At 44.8% G+C, this 16540-nt stretch overlaps 1 protein-coding gene across 2 annotated transcripts in view; it reads left to right on the forward strand.

The window, feature by feature from the left end:
* The first annotated feature begins 630 nt into the window (after positions 1-630).
* SH3RF2 (SH3 domain containing ring finger 2) overlaps positions 631-16540 on the forward strand; it is a 142449-nt gene continuing 126539 nt past the window's right edge. Inside the window, exons 1-2 of one of the 2 annotated variants that reach the window (XM_082382706.1) lie at positions 631-863; positions 1990-2471. In XM_082382706.1, coding sequence (XP_082238832.1) covers positions 2094-2471 — 378 coding nt within the window. In that variant the 5' untranslated portion in view covers positions 631-863; positions 1990-2093. The remainder of the gene's footprint in view (positions 864-1989; positions 2472-16540) is intronic. The other variant, XM_082382707.1, reaches the window with a different exon arrangement.

The raw sequence follows: 16540 nt of genomic DNA on the forward strand, positions 1-16540 counted from the left end.
ACAGATAAGGGCTACACTACTCTGGTGTTATGTAATAATAATAAGATTATTATTACTTTATTGGGTAACTTTGTAGTGTTAAATGAAATATACTATTGATAAATCAAGAAATAGAAGTATAAGCATTATTTGGAGCTATAAAAGGCTCCAGTGGGTAGGGTAGGGGGGACCTGGGACATTGCTTTTCCTTTTTCTTTAAGCCATCCTGTGCTTTGACTTTTCAAGGATGTGTCTGGACCACCACAGTACTATTTTTTTTTAATTTCAAAAGATTGAGCAAAAAGATCACTCAAGTCCCTCTCAACTCTCACAATTCAAGGACTAACTGTGATTTTTAAGGAGCAGTATTTTTTAGGTGGCCGGTTTATCTTTGGTATCATAGCTACCGTTAATACATTTGACGTTTTCAGGAAATCCTCATAAAAGTTTAAAATAAACACAATCACCGGGGCATGTTTATAACTGAGTGTGTTTCAGCGTCTGGGAAAGGAGCGAAAATGAGAAAGGTGAAAATATAAACTTTGTAAATATTTGGCCTTATGAGCTAGCCAAATATTTTGCCCTATGAGCTAGCCAAATATTTTGCCACCTGTGATCTTTTCCCAGAAATCGACTCAATTGCACAAAGGAAGGATCAGTGGCAGAGAGTAAGCTCAGAGGAAAGCACTGCGGGCGCCCGGCGCTGAAAGCGTTAACAGGGCTGAGTAAGGCGATCCCTGAAGCGAGTAAGGCTCGAGTTGTAAAAGTTTGCAAAGCAGCGGCAGCCCCAGCTCCCGGGGAAACGGAAGCCGGTCGAGGGAGCCTGGCGGAGCGGGAGCCGAGAACCGCGCTGAGCTGAACTCAGCCGGGATTACAAGCTCAAGGTTAGTGGCCCCCGCACAGCTCCCCGCGCTGACATCTTTGGAGAGTTGTCTCAGGAAGGCCGGCGCCGGCTCTCAGCCTGGTGTGTCCTGTCTGCTTTATTCACCAGTGGGGCCGCCGGCTGTCGTGCCAAACCTCCCGCTAATGCGTTCGCCCAAGCCCTGGCGCTGTGAGGGCCGGGGACCTCTTCCCTGGAGACTCTGCTAAAGGGGAGACTTCTTTTCAGACATCCGAAAGGAAACTGTTTCTGGGACAAAGATGATTTTCAGAATACACACACACACAGACGCACACACACACCTGTATATGCTGCTCCCTATTGGTTCTTGCAGGCTGTGACCACAATCCAGAATTCCTATCTGCTTCAGTTGAAACTGAGAACAATTGTCAAAGTAACAAAACAGGCTGTGCAACTTTATCTTATGGGAGGGATATTGTCTCTGAGGCTAAGATAATCAAGGTGAGAAAAAAGAGAGAGAGAGAGGAAAGAAAGAAAAAAAAAAAAAAAAGAAACTTCCAAGCCACATGGCCTGGAGTTGACAAAAGAATTTTTGAAAATTAGTTTCTAGTAGAAATTTTTCTTGTACATTGCTAGAACAAAATAATGGGAGAAGATGTAGTGTGAAGGAAAGAATTCTACAGCTACATGAGATTCAGATACATTTATCTATGTAAACAATTTGTTACAGTGTGGTGCAGAAAGCAGATAAACTTATAGAAGGGGGGGGGAAGAGTAAATAGCTTCAGAGAAATTGCATCCTGAGGGGCCTTTCATCTGAGACCCAGATGGACTGCCTGAGGGCTTTCACCCTTGGAGCCCTGGCTGAGAGAGAGGGGTGGCTTTGTCCCCTCAACGGGCCAGTTCTGTTTCCCCCTCTTGCCTTGCACACGGAGAGGCAATGAGTAAGTCATCAGTGGCTGTGCTGACTGTTCCCTCACATCCGCCAGCAGGCAGGAGTCGAGGCTTATACCTGCGAGCACTGAATCAGAATGAGTCATCCGAAACTTGGGTGCGGGAGCAAAGTCTTTGCAAACTGCCTTATGAGACTCTGGCTGGATGTAGGTGGGATACACCTCTCCGAGCAGTCACAGGTTTTTCTTCTCTTCCTTTCTCCTTCAAACCGGCAGGCATCCGGACACTCTCAAGAGGCAGTCTCTGCCCCCTTTGGCTCAACTGACCTGACCATGTGGACTTAGCCCCTCCGGGGTCAGGACTGGAGTTTTAAAATAAAATGGATGATGTGACGTTACTTGATCTTCTGGAGTGCCCCGTGTGCCTCGAAAAGCTCGATGTCACCGCCAAAGTCCTCCCTTGCCAGCACACCTTCTGCAAACCATGTCTCCAGAGGATTTTCAAGACCCACAAGGAGCTGAGGTGCCCCGAATGCAGGACCCTGGTGTTTTGCAGCATCGAGGCGCTGCCGGCCAACCTGCTGCTCGTGCGCCTTCTGGATGGCGTGCGCTCGGGACAGGGCTCGGGGGGAGGGGGCACCCTCCGCAGGCCTGGCGTGCTGACCTCACAGGACAGCAGGAAGAGCAAGACTCACCCCCGAGGTCTGCAGTGCAGCCCTTTCCGGCTGGTGCCTAACATCAGAATCCACATGGATGGGGTAAGAAAGATCTCATTTGCTCCTACTGTGTCCACTTGGAGGTTGGGTTTGCCTGCACCAGCAGTTGGGGCTTCTCTTCTTTTAGTTACATTTCAAAGAGCCCCTGCGGAGGATCCCCTGGGGATAAGTTTCTGTGGGCGGTGATCCTTGTACTGAGACTTGGTGGAATCCTGAGCCTATCTGATCCACCCATGAATTCTTAGAATTGTTAAAGCTTCCCAGGTTCTCCCTGCTCCTGGTCCAGAAGGTGGTAGGACAAGGAAAAAAGCTTTCTTGATTATGTTTTTGGTCTTACATTTCTGCTGTTCTGAGGCCAAACCAGGGCACGGGAAATGCACAGAGGATGGGAAAAAAGAAAAACAAATCTAACTGCTTGTTGCTTTTGAGATCTCAAAGAAGTTTCCAAATGTCAGGTTTTGTTTGCATTTTACCCCGATCCATCTTTCCATTCCCAGTCATAAAGTGCCATGATGACAATGTTCATTCATAATGGTCCAAAGTTATCAAGACATTTAACTGCCCAAATTTCACGTGGGAAGGGAGCGTGTATGTGGGTGGAGTGATTGACAGGAAAGGCTGGCTGTGAAGTACAATAGATGTGTATAGGAGCCCCGCAGGTGTGTCTTACTTTACAAAATGAATAAAGCATACACAAAGTGCACATCAGAGGCTGCAATAAAATAAATGAAGAGCCCCAGGAGAGCCCCGGGAGATCACCCAATAACGCTTTTGGTGTTTGTAATGTGAATCGCTCTCTCCAGCCTTGTGGGCACATCCTCAGGACTTTATCTGACCTGGATATGGGAAGCTGGGTAAGGGGACATTTCAAGAGAAGAGCGTGGTCCTTGTGGCTCCAGGAGGATTATATGCTGTCACCCTTGCAGTCAGTGTGTCCACGTGGACATGGCAAGCTGTGGCTTGGGTGGTTGGCATACTTAGAAAGTCTCAGCTGTATTCTGTGAAGTCCCACCTGAAGCAAGCTTTAATACTGGCAGCAGAGTCTCACGACTCCCTGCTGTGAAGAGTAGCAGAGGGTGGGAGGGTCCTCCCCGGATTCCTTCCCACTGAAGGAGAATAGCCTTGTGGTGTGCATTCAGAGCAAGTTTCTAAAGTATTCCTTCCAACAACTCACCCCTCCTTGGGTTCCCTGCACCTTTAAGCCACCCATGCAGTAGGAGAGTGTGGAAACATTCCAAAATGAGAGCGGGAAGAAGCAGGGCATTGGTGTGATTTCTTTACTGCAGACTTTTTAGTGCCATTGGGCCTGTGTGCGTGAACACATTCCCGAAGAGGGCTTGGCGCCCTTGTTTAAGGCTCCTTATTAGCCCTAGGTCTAGTCATCAATCAGAATCCACAGGCCTGGAAAAGGCGGGGTCAGGGTTGGGGAGCAAACTTTCTGAGGCGGGCTGTGTTTATAGAGCATTAGGCTCTATCTTGGGTCAGCAAATCTCCCTTTGAATTCCTAAGACCCAGCAACCTCTCCCCTCCCTTGCGCTGCAAAGTCTGACTTGCCTCCCCGCAGGGCAGAGTATCATGGATCACTCAGAGAGTGTCGGGGGACTGGGAGGAGGCAAGTCCCCTACCACCTTCGCATGTTTTTGTTCATGCTTTCATCTTTTTTCGATGTGGCTATGTTGCTAAGAAAAGGTAGCAACAGATGGATCCACAGCTACCTACTTTTTGAACCACAGAGGATTCCCAGGCCCCTCCCAGCATAGGGAGTTGTAGGAACTAGAGCTGGTCCAACGTAAGAGACAGCCAGTAAGATGCTGCGTGTCCCTGGAACTCTTTCACAAGGACCTGTCACTGCAGACCAAGGTGCCGGTGATGGGGTTGTGCCCATCCTCTGAGCTGCACTGGAGTCCTGCCATGAGGCTGAAATAGAGAAGCAAGCCGTTGAGGGCTCCTGCTTTCAGGCAGGACCTGGTTTAGTGAAGACTCTCTACAAGAGAGCAGAGCTGGCATCCACCCCGCAACTGCCCCTGTTTCCTTCATTTCCTGAGCCTACCTTTCTCCAAGTGCCTCGTGTCATCCCTTTTGCCCCTCTCAACGGGGATATGAACAAACTACTCCTGGATGTAAATACGGCTGTAATTCTGCAACCTGTTCTACTCCCCCAAATACAGCTACCTTTCCTGTAAGTGTGAAAGCGATCGCGTGTCCCTGGGTTCAGAGAATTGCGGATTATCTGGGAGGCCACACTGTTCTGAGAGGCGGAGGGATGGCCTTGCATCCTCAGTCAAACCCTCACCAACCTACTTGCCCTCTCAGCCTCAGTTTACCCAATCCAGTCAACTTGCTATCTTTACAGCATACTCATAGCACCTTAGAAAACCTATGCCGTGTAAATGCAAAGCATCATCATTATCATTAATTTAAACTGGCTGTATGTCTTTGGGCAAGCCACTTAAGCTTGCTGGGTCTCAATTTAAAATTCTGTAAAATGGGAAAACGTATTATAAAAACAGAGAGCCACTGTGAGGCTTAACTAATGAGTGTCTGCAAAGCACTTTGAGATCCTTAGATGAAAGGCATTAGGAAGGTCGTTATCATAGTAAGCATTATTATTGACTGTTCAGTGTGCCCTGCCGTGCATGAGGCATTCTATAAAATACAGCAGGAGTGATAGCCCTTGCAGGAGAGTGTAATAGGTGTTATTATTGAACTTGAGTCTATGATGAGTCCAGGCCAGGATAATACTAAGTATCAAGTACTACCCTAATACGGCATAAATAACCGGTTATCACAGGGTACCATTTTCTAAAACACCTCTTCCAAAGGACTCGATGTTAAGGTGGCACTCTCAAAGAGTTCATTGAACTTCCTGTCCAGCAGCTTTTTAAGGCCAAAGTCTGTTCTGCTCTCCTAAACTCATCGAAAACACAAGCTCATCAAGATATTTCTGTTGGCTCAAAGAGGCCTGGTACTTTTTGTGCCAGCCAGTATACTAGGGTGGAACCAATAGTCACACTTCATGGTGCCAGCCCAAGAGACAAAAAAATAGTCCATTGTGCTTACCTGTCTAAAACCCTCCTATGCCGATTGTGTAAAAAGAAAACTTGAGAAACGGCTGTGGGTATCTACAGCACGCAATTATTTCAAACCAACAGGGGAGATCAACAGACTCCTGGAGGGCCCATGGCAGTGCAAGTCCCACCGGCTCTTATTCCTTCCCGTACTGCAGGTGAGCCAGAGGAACTTTGCAAGCCTTCGAGAAGATTATGGGCTTCTGTATAGCTGATCTCTCTTCCTCCTCGCTCTCTTATCCTTTAATAATATTTCTGAATTAGAACAGGCAAGAGGGGCTTCCCTGGTGGCACAGTGGTTAAGAATCCACCTGCCAATGCAGGGGACACGGGTTTGAGCCCTGGTCCGGAAGATCCCACATGCCGCGGAGCAACTAAGCCTGTACACCACAACTACTGAGCCTGCATTCTAGAGCCCGCGAGCCACAACTACTGAGCCCACGTGCCACAACTACTGAAGCCCGTGTGCCTAGAGCCCGTGCTCCACAACAAGACAAGCCACCACAGTGAGAAGCCCGCACACCACAATGAAGAGTAGGCCCCGCTCGCTGCAACTAAAGAAAGCCCGCTCACAGCAATGAAGACCCAATGCAGCCAAAAATAAATAAATAAATTTATTTAAAAAAAAAAAAAAAAGGCAAGAAAGCAGTGAAGATAAAATTTGCCAAGTTAGGTTTGAAAAATACCAGAATTCAAATCCTGATTCTGCCCCTTGATAGTTGTGTAATTTGGATGAATCACTTAAACCTCGGTGCCTCTAATTCCCCTTTTATAAACTAGAGATAACAGTATCTACCTCAGAGCGTCGTTGGGGAGAAATAAATGAGACTGTTAATGTCAGTTAGCTCGTAGCACCGCAACTGGTTCCTGTTACAAGCTCAATAAATATGAGCTGGTATTGTTATTAAAGCGACTCAAGACTTTCCAGTCTAAATTACGCAACATCTCTCACCCCCCTGTTAATCGAGTGTCCTCCAGAGATGGTCCCGGGTACCCTGATTTTTGGTTTGCTTTGTGTGTCTCCAAAGGATCTGGGGCCATGTTTCAGGTGTGTGATTTCTCCCAGCATGCGCTGCCTTGGCAGCTCACTTCCAAGGCCCTTTAGGAGCTAGGAGGTGATGCTAGGAGAAAACGTGCGACCCAGCGTCACTTCCCCAAATGGCAGGCTCAGCAGAACACCATACAAAGGGCAACAACCTGGGCCACGTCTGCAGCATCACCAGTTCCTCATTAAGGTCTGTCTTTCCTTTCCCCTGCATCTCTCTATCCCCAATACAAACGTTGCCGCCCTGGGCCTTGCAGGGCTGGACTCTCCCTTCTTTGTTAAACAACATGCCAACCACACACATTCCTGTCTCACTTGCCCTGTCTCAGCAAGAACACACCTGCTACCTACAGCACACAGACCAGGTGGCTATGTCCTACAAACTTTTTCAGCTGATGTTGCAAGCAGCTGAGAGGGCAAAATGAGGTCAGCAGGCATGTGAGGGAATTGAGGCTGGGTAGAAACCGGAAGGAGCCCAGCCCCTTTTCCTGGGTTTCAGCTGCTGTGTCCTACGGCAGAGCTGTGACACAGACGGTGGTTTCTGCTAAATTTACAATGGGATTAAAACCATCCCAAGCCCCTGAAAACAGCAGGCAGATGCCACTGGGCCAGCAAGGCCTGGATGCGGCAAGTGGAGGAAGACATAAAGGTAGGAGCTGAGGTTGAGAAGTCAGGAGACCCAGATGGTTCCCCAGCTCCACCCACATATGCAAACCTTTTAAAACACCACATGGCCCCAGACTGGCTTTGCTCCCAACCCTCTCTCCATGGACCTCCTTCCTGGTTACAGTTCCCTCCCTTTTACTGATTAGTGTTTAAGGATTGTGGTCAAATGGAGCTGGGTTTGTGCTGGGATTCAGTTACCTGTGAGCTATGAGGCCTCAGGCAAGTCACTTAACCTCCCTGACCCGCAGTTTCCATATTTGTGTACTGGGGATAATAATGGCGTACATATATCAGAAGGCTATTGTGAGATTAAAATGAGATAATGTATGTGAAAAGCTTAGTATAGTATGGTACATAATAGATGCTAATAAATGTTAAATAACAAAATTAACAATAGAGGAGAAAGTTTGGGGCATTGGATTTGCACCCACGCATAAACATGCAGAGACTTCTGTTAAAAAATTAAGCAAAGGGGATAGCAAAAGGACAGGGGGTTCATGAAAAGACAAAACTATAGTGATGAAAAATAGTGGTTTTCAGTGGTTACCAGGGGTTCTGGGTTGGGAGAGGATTATAAAGGGAAAGCATGAGGGAATTCTATGGGATGAAGGGGCTGTCCTGTACCCTGTCTGTGGTGGCAGTTAAATAAATCTGTGTATGTGTTAACATTCATAGGAATATATACCAAGAGAAAAAACAGTCAATTTCACTGTATGATGATGTTTAAAATAATATTTTTAAAAATGAAAGGGAGCTCTTATACATTTCTTGGAGTCTCTGCCTGATTTTTACCGGTCCCACTCCGATGTCCTTTCATCTCTGTGTGTACTGGGTCAATGCTATTTCGGAGAAGGATTTTGCCACCATTTAAATGATCAGGGTAATTCCTGCAGGTGGGCTTCTCTCTGTTTTAGCAAACCATTCTATTACCTGCTTCAGTTTTCTCATCAGTTAGAGGTATCTGGCCGGTAGACAAACACAGCGGCTCAACCCCCAGTGGACGGCCCAGGCAGATGGCTGGGATGGAAGGTTCTCCTCACTCAACCTCAATTATCCAGCACATGCACTGGGGCATGTCACCTAAGGGATTAGTCAACGCATATATTTTGTGTCATTTTGTTGCCTCTTAGGAAAGGTTGCCTTCCCACATGTCCCTTCATACTATAAGGAGATTATGAAATGAGGGAAAGTGCTTGTTCAGCCCTTGACTCAGAAAGAGCACCTTCATCCATCCCATTCCAGGCACCAGTACATAGCTTTGGGCTTAGCTGGGACCAGCTCACATACAGCTCTCTTCAATCTCATGATCTTCTCCCTTGCTTTCTTATTTTTAAATTCATGCTTATATGACAGTCTTTCACAAAGTGTATTCTGTAAGCTATTAATGGATTTTCCATAGAGCTCCAGGGTCAAACAAACCTGGACTGAAACAGAGCCAAACATTTTTTTCTTTGCCGCAGGACTTTTCAGCACTTTTAGCACGCTAATGAGCTGTGAGTCTCTAAGTGGTAGATAATAATAAGAAACGTTCCCCAAATTCCTGTAACAGTGGTACTCCCCTCTCCCTCCTTTTATTAGTACCTTGAGTAGTGTTAATTGTCATGGAACAAATCTGCGGAAATGCTGTCGCATACTAATGCAGAGGTAGCTAAGGCCCCGGAGAGAACCTTTATTGTGGTTAGAGACTGTTGACTCATTCCAAGAAGTTTTAGGCAAGCTCTTGTCATTAGAAGATATTTTTGGAAAACTGTTTGAAACTCACTATCACCACCTTCTGCAGTATTTATTTAGCTTCTATCAGTAGTCAGCTATAGGTACACTGGGAACCCACACAGCAAAGTAAAGATTCCACCTTCCCAGTGCTTACCGTCTAATGGTAAAACCAACTAGTTAGATACATGTGTCTAAGCATTCATAAACAAATATATATGTGAATATATGTGTGTGTGTATATATATATATAACATATCCCTGATTTAAAGATATTATCTATTGTAAGATATATTATTTAGTTATAGCTCTTAAGGGAAAAGAAACATTACCATGTTAGATGTTCACTGTAAGAGACATCCAATTTTAGAAATGTTAAGATATGAAAAAAGGAATGTCTTGCTGAAGAGTACATATTGTGTGATTCCATTTATATAAAATTCTAGAAATGGCAAAACTATAAACTATAGTGATTTTTTGGGTAATGCAAATGTTTTATGTGGTGGATATAGGTTTGTCTAAATTCATCAAACTGTACATTTAAAAAAGTGCATTTTTGGTATGTAAATTATAACCCAATAAAGCGATTAAGACAAAGAAGTCTTAGACACAAAAGATGATGGTTTATGAAAATGTCAGGCGAGGAGGTGCTTCAGTTTAAGGAAAATGAAGTTTGGCCAATAAAAAGAAACTTCCTACAAAAAATGGGTGTTTTAATGGTCAGGAAGGACATGGTCAAGGAATGAAAAAGCAGGGTCTACTCTGGGCATGTGGGTGCTAGGAAAGTCAGGGCAGGACAAGGATATCTTGAACAGAATGGAAGTTGGAAGAGAGGGAGAAGGAAACAGATGGAGCGGAGATGGGGTGACCAGTTGCCTGCTTCAACACCACTGCTAGGAAGGCATGTGTCAGTTCACTCTGTAATAAAGTCTCTCTGCGGCCAAACTGCTTACATGTCATCATGTGGCCTGATGGATTCAGTGCAGCCAAACAAGATATCTCTGCTCCAAGCAGATGGCTGAGCTCACTGGGTGACTGAGGAGCAGTCTCCACTTCACTGGCAGACAGAGCCACTCTTTTCCATTGAAATGGTCAGGTTACCTGACAACCCTAGCATGCAGGAACACGAGCCAACACACCCAAAGCAAGGAGGAGAACACAGGACAAGGAAAGACAAGTCCACTTGTCGTGAGCTGCTTCCTGCAACTTGGGTCTGTGTCCGCCCCCAGGACACAGACACCGTTCTAGATCCCCAACGCAGAAGCCAGGGCATTCAACAGACTGCTTCTAAGTGCCTGCTACGTGCCAGGCTCTGTCTTGAAAGCTCACACCATTGAAAGTGCACACCAGGAATGCTCATGGTCTCAGACTCCAGGACTCAAATAGCAGCTGAGTTCACCTCAGATCTCTTGTCATTTTTCCAATCTTTTTTCCAAACACCAGCAGAACAGAACAGTCTTTCACAAAGTGTATTCTGTAAGCTATTAATGGATGTTCCATAAAGCTCCAGGGTCAAACAAACCTGTGTCCTGTGTCTCAATACTGTGCTTGGAGTACCCAGCCTACAGCCTGGCCCAGATTAGGAACCCCCAAATATTTTTCAAATGGATGAATAAATAATGAATGTATTCATGTCTCCGGTAGACTTCATGGAATCATGGAATAACCCCTCATAATGCAGAAATGAGCTCTATGGATAGAGCCATGACAAAGCTATGTGAGGAATGAGCAGCATATTATAGTAGGCATACTGAAATAGTCTAGTTGGGAATCACCTTATTAAATACCTTTTTGGGTGACAGACAGTACTGTCCAGAAAACACAATGGGCCAGGTTCAAAACCACTTAGCTCATGAATTGCTAACCCTAAGAAGATAGGAAATGCCTCTCCATATATGGCCAAACTCCTGCATCAGACACCACAAATTATACGTGCTCCTTTGATCATGGGGGAAACACTTCATGTTGAGTACACTTAGTCCCAGGGATACCAGTGACAGAGAAGATAAGGCACTAGAAGAATTTGCCCCTGAGTTATGAGCTAAATTGACCTGGCCTCCTACATGAAGGGAAGGCAGTATTTCAGGTAGGAACATGGCCCCTGCACCTCTCATGCTGACAAACCTACATCACACATGTATATAATGTATATAACATAAAGGTTGCCATTTTAGCCATTTTTATGTGTATAGGTCAGTGGCATTAAGTATATTTACACTGTTGTGTAACCATCACCACGATCTATCTCCAGAACTTTTCATCATCCCATACTGAAACGCTGTACCAATTAAACAATAACTCCTCATTGCCCCCTGTGTGTGCGTGTGTGTGTACATGTATGTGATTGTATATATATATATACACACACATATATATTTAAAACTTTTTTCTGAGTAACAGGAGTAGGTGTTTTAGTATCATTTTTAAAATATGTATTCCAGTTTTCTGCTGCTTCTGACCTTAGACTTCCAATGAGATAAGCAAACAAGATAATGCTGTGATTCAGGACAAAGGCTCTTCATAAATGTATACTGGCTGTGTGCTTCTGGGCAAGTTACCTAGTAATTCTGAGCATCGCTGCTACAGAATGAAAATAGGAAACTTAACTCATAGTGTTCTTGGAAGGAGTTAATGAGGCGATTCTTGTAAAGTGCTTAGCACAGGGTCTGGACAAAGTAAGCTCCTAGTAAAGGTTAATTGTCTGCTTGCGCTCATCCAGGTAAGTTAATCTTATAAAGTACTACTACACTGACTGCGGTCAGCCTGCTATTTGACTGCACTGAAGACACGGGGGTAACAGTGATCGTGGCATCATTTGGAGGATAATTCAAGATAATTCTTGTGAAGTTCTTAGCACAGGGCATGACACATGGTACTCCATGACAGTGAGTGTGAGGCATTATTATTTCTTCCTATGCCTCATTCATTCAACAAGCATATACAGGATGCCTTTTATGAGTAAGACCCTTTGCCAGGCTCTAGTGAAGAACAAAAGGATTATTATTAAGGATATGATCCTTAATAACATGTAGACATGGAAGAGACCCAGGAAAACTGACTAATTCACCAAAATGGCTGAAACCCTCCCTTAAAGAGCTCATGGTCTTTTGGGAGACATCCACGTAAAGTAATAATTATGATGCGGTTAATAAACGTTAAACAAAGGACTTAGCTATGTCAGGCACTGGGTAAAGCACTTCTACCTACAGAATCTCACTTAATTCTTTCTACAACCCACTGAGATAGGTGCTACCATTTTCTCTACCTCACAAATAAGAGGCTTGTGCTCAATAAATGTTCATATAAGAAAACACAATGGGAGAAAATGGCTACAGATGAAAATTGAGCATTCCTGTATTTGTGTTTGGGGTAACTGCTGAGGTTGCATTTTTTAAAAAGGCAAATGGTCTGATTCTTGACCATTCATAGAAACCCACAACACTGAGGATTGCAAACCTCAGAATACACTGAGAGGCATGTACATTGGGTGGTGAGTCCTGGCATCATGGTCCCAATGTTGCTGGTTTGGAAAGATGTGCCTTTTGGCTTCCATTCACACGCACAGCATGGAAAGCCAAGTGAAGAGGTGAGAGAGCTTGGATCATTCGCTGTTACTCTTCCCTGAGAGGCTAACAGGAGAACTTTAGCCTGGAGACAGGGGAAATAAGGCAAATACTCCTGGCGTGCCTGATGCAAACCACCCCAGCTGAGGGTATCAGCCACCTGCCAGCATTAGAGAAGGCAAGTATGGAACCGTCTGCCTAACTGGGAAACTGGCCCACGTGGCTGACTGAAACCCATCCTCTGGTCTCGGTGTAGCCTTCACTCCTCCAGGAAGCCAGCCCTCTGTCCCCAGTCCCAAGCCAGCCGGCCATTTGTTCCTCCCCAGGCTCCCAGAGTCCCCAGGGCTACCCTCTGGCCTCGTAGCACACATAAGGTCCATGTGGTTAAGGAAGTGTCTTGTCTCCTCTGTACTCAGCACAGTGCCTGAAATGCAACCAGCATTCAATAAATATTGAAGTACTGAATGCATAATGTTGGCGATATTGCAAGACACTGCAGTTAGATTCAGAATCTTCAAGGCTGAGGAGCCCCTGGTGTCTTCCCCTGAGGCTAGAGGAGAGGAGACAGCCCAGCCATCTCATTCCCAGGATCCCTTCCAGCCCCTGTCTTGTTGACAAGGGTGTTTCTTGACTCAAGGCCAGGTGTGCTAGGAATGGCACGTAAGTGCTTGCAGGGGATTCAGAGGTAATTGGGAGGTGAAAAAAGAAATCAGAGCAGAACGGAGCCAGAGAGAGAGGAGAACACCAACTGCCTGGCAGGCGCAGCCCCCTGAGCAGATCGCCCTGGATTTGCAGAATTGAGGATGATATGGCCGCACACATAGAAGTATTTTATTTGGTTGCCAAGGCAATGCAGCAGAGTCAGTGGGCATGGAGCAGGAAAAGATCTCTGCAGAGCTGTGTTCCGGAAGGGTGTTTGGCTGTGATATTAATGAGCTGCCTGGATAGGAGAAAGGCGAGGCTGACATAAACCTTATTTGGGACTTTTGCTTAATAAACAGGAATGGCAGAGAAATGGAAGGGCAGAAGAGAAAACTTCTCTTTCTGGCTTTCTGGGGAAGCAGGAGAGGTAATCTTCTGGACTTCCAGTTTCTCGCTGGAGTGGTTCCATGCTTGAAGGAAGGCAGAAGGGGATGATTGAAGAACAAAAGGAGATGGCAGTGTTTTCTTCCCCTTAAGAGATTATAAAAAGGATGCAGAAGCCTACATTTTAACAAAAAGAACATTTTCCATCTCCTCCTTTTACTTCCCTTTGTGTGAGAAAGGAAAAGAATTTGCCGTTTAACATGTTTCTTTTTATTTTCTTAAGTTTTTGAAACACTAAGATTTTTTTTTTTCACGATCAGAAAACTTTGTGATTGAGACAGGTCCTGGGTTTTCTAACTTCTCCGTCTACTTGCTGTCCCAAAGCCTCGAGAATCAGGCAAACTCCAGCAGGCAGAGTGCTTGTCCCGATGGCTTGGGCAAGGAGGGTGGGGCCAGAAGAGAGAGAAGCCAGAGGGGAGGTGGGCATTATTAATTAGCACCTTAATAACTACAACTGTCACGTAGCACACACCGTGTGCCAGACACTGTGTGAAATAAGCATGGTTTTCTTGAGTTCTCCCAACAACCTTTGGAAGTCCATGGTGTTTTCTCATTTCACAGTTGAAGGAACTGCTAGGAAGTGGCAGAGACAGGATTTGAACCAGGTTTGCCTACATCCAAGGACTGCGCTCTAAACAAGATCAGTCAGGGTGACCAAGACAAGTATGGTCTTCCCTTGGCACCTCAGGGAGCCCTGCACCATCTGCCATTGCTGGTTGGTTCCTGTTGGCACCAACACCACCATTCTAATGTGGTTGATAAGCCTTCCAGAGCATGATGTAGTCTGTAGCCAGTCCAACTCCATGTGCACGATATGCTGTGTCTTAACTGGAGGCCACTTGGTCATAAATTTAAGGGTGTAGGTAGTAGAAATGAGTCTAAGTGGATGGAGAGGGAGACAAGAAAGGAGGAAATGGAGCCAGAGAAGAGAGGAGGATAGGGATAGAGAAAGGCAGAAAAGACACATGGGAGATGTAGACGGGCAACAGAAAGCAGGGAGGAAGGAGGAGGAAAGGGAGAAGCTGATCAAGGAAGCAAGTGTGCGGGGGAGGACTACTTGGGGAGATATGTTATCAGGAGATATGGCAGGCTCTGAGCCAGAGCTGGTCTGCTTTTCCCAAAATATAAACAGAGTTAGATCAAAATATGTATGCTACATTCCTTTCGGAAACCTGTCATCGGGATAGGCAGAATGGTCTATTAAAGGTGGAGAAAAATAGAGCCTGAAATTCAGGAAAGTCAGCTTCTAATCCTGTCTTAGCTGAGAACCAGCCCGGTGACATGAAATGTATCTGAGTGCTTAGTAAACGTAAGCAATCACTATGGTTATAGAAAAAGTCTTAGATTCTCTGAGTCTCAGAATTCCACCATCTCAAATATTTTACAGAATATGCAAATGATAAAGAAGTATTTGCATTTATGTTTTGTAAAAAAATCTATATAAATTTAAAGATTTTCAGAGAAATAGTTACTGGTTTTGAACCCTTATGGTCTTCACAGGCCTGGGCTAAATACCTGCAAAAGCTTATTTAAACCACAGAGCAACACTGTTTAACAGCAGAGGAAATTGAGGTTCAGGAGTACTGAGTGGCTTGCCCAAAGTTACTTGTGTAGACTAACTCTAAGCCCACATTGTTTTTTTTTAATTTTTTAAAATTGAACTATAGCTGATTTACAATATTGTGTTAGTTTCAAGTATATACAGCAAAGTGATTCAGTTAAATATATATTTTTTTCAGATTCTTTTCCTTTATTGGTTATTATAAGATACTGAATATATTTCCCTGTGCTATACAGTAGGACCTTGTTGTTTATCTATTTTATATATAGTAGTTTGTATCTGCTAATCCCAAACTCCTAATTTATCCCTACCCTACCCTTTCCCTGTTGGTAATCATAAGTTTCTTTTCTGTGTCTGTGAGTCTCTTTCTGCTTTGTAAATAAGTTCATTTGTGTTATTTTTTAAATTCCACATATAAGTGATATCATATGATATTTGTCTTTCTCTGTCTGATTTACTTCACTTAGTATGATAATCTCTAAGTCCATCCATGTTGGTGCAAATGGTAATATTTCATTCCTTTTTATGGCTGAGTAATATTCCATTGTGTATACATATCAACATAGCTTCTTTATCCAGTCATCTGTTGATGGGCATTTAGGTTGCTTCCATGTCTTGGCTGTTGTAAATAGTGCTGCTACGAACATTGGGGTGCATGCATCTTTTCAAATGAGAGTTTTCATCTTTTCCAGATAAATGCCCAGGAGTGGGGTTGCTGGATCGTATGGTAACTCTATTTTTAGTTTCTTAAGGCACCTCCATACTGTTCTCCATAGTGGTTGCACCAATTTACATTCCCACCAAGAGTGTGGGAGGGTTCCCTTTCCTCCACACCCTCTCCACAAGCCCACATTCTTGACTATCGCGTTATGCTACCCTGCAGCACAGTAGCTCTGCTTTCCTTATGCAAAGAGTATATGTAGCACATATCTTTTGTATTTATTAACGTGACGTTAGTAACTTCCTCTCAAGTCATGTTCCCTGTGTAAATCTTGTTACTCCAGAACTACATGGTACCAACCACATGTGCAGGGACTGAGTGAGTCTTCTAATTCCTTTGTATTCTAGAATCTCACACCTGCAGGAGATCTTAAGGTCCTCCAAACTAACCAGCCACCTCTCCTATGCTTCAGTCCTCTTTGACTTCCCACAGAGACACCCACTTGACTGTTGCCTTCAGAACTCCAGTGTGGGGGAGTTTTCTGTGCCTGAACCTAGTCTATTGCCTCCATTTCTTGCCAGCAATCTTAGAAAAGTCTTTCTGAGATTGAGCCACACAAAGCACACCTGCTCTCTCTTTCCATGGGAGCCTACAGGTCTTTGAAGGCAACTCTGGAGGGTTGCATCTTATTTTTGTATTTCATTTTCGATCTTACTTTCTACAGGCTAAAGTACTTCTCTTAGTTCACCTG

Source organism: Balaenoptera borealis (assembly GCF_965194805.1).
Source record: "Balaenoptera borealis genome assembly, chromosome: 2".
NCBI classification, from domain to species: domain Eukaryota; kingdom Metazoa; phylum Chordata; class Mammalia; order Artiodactyla; family Balaenopteridae; genus Balaenoptera; species Balaenoptera borealis.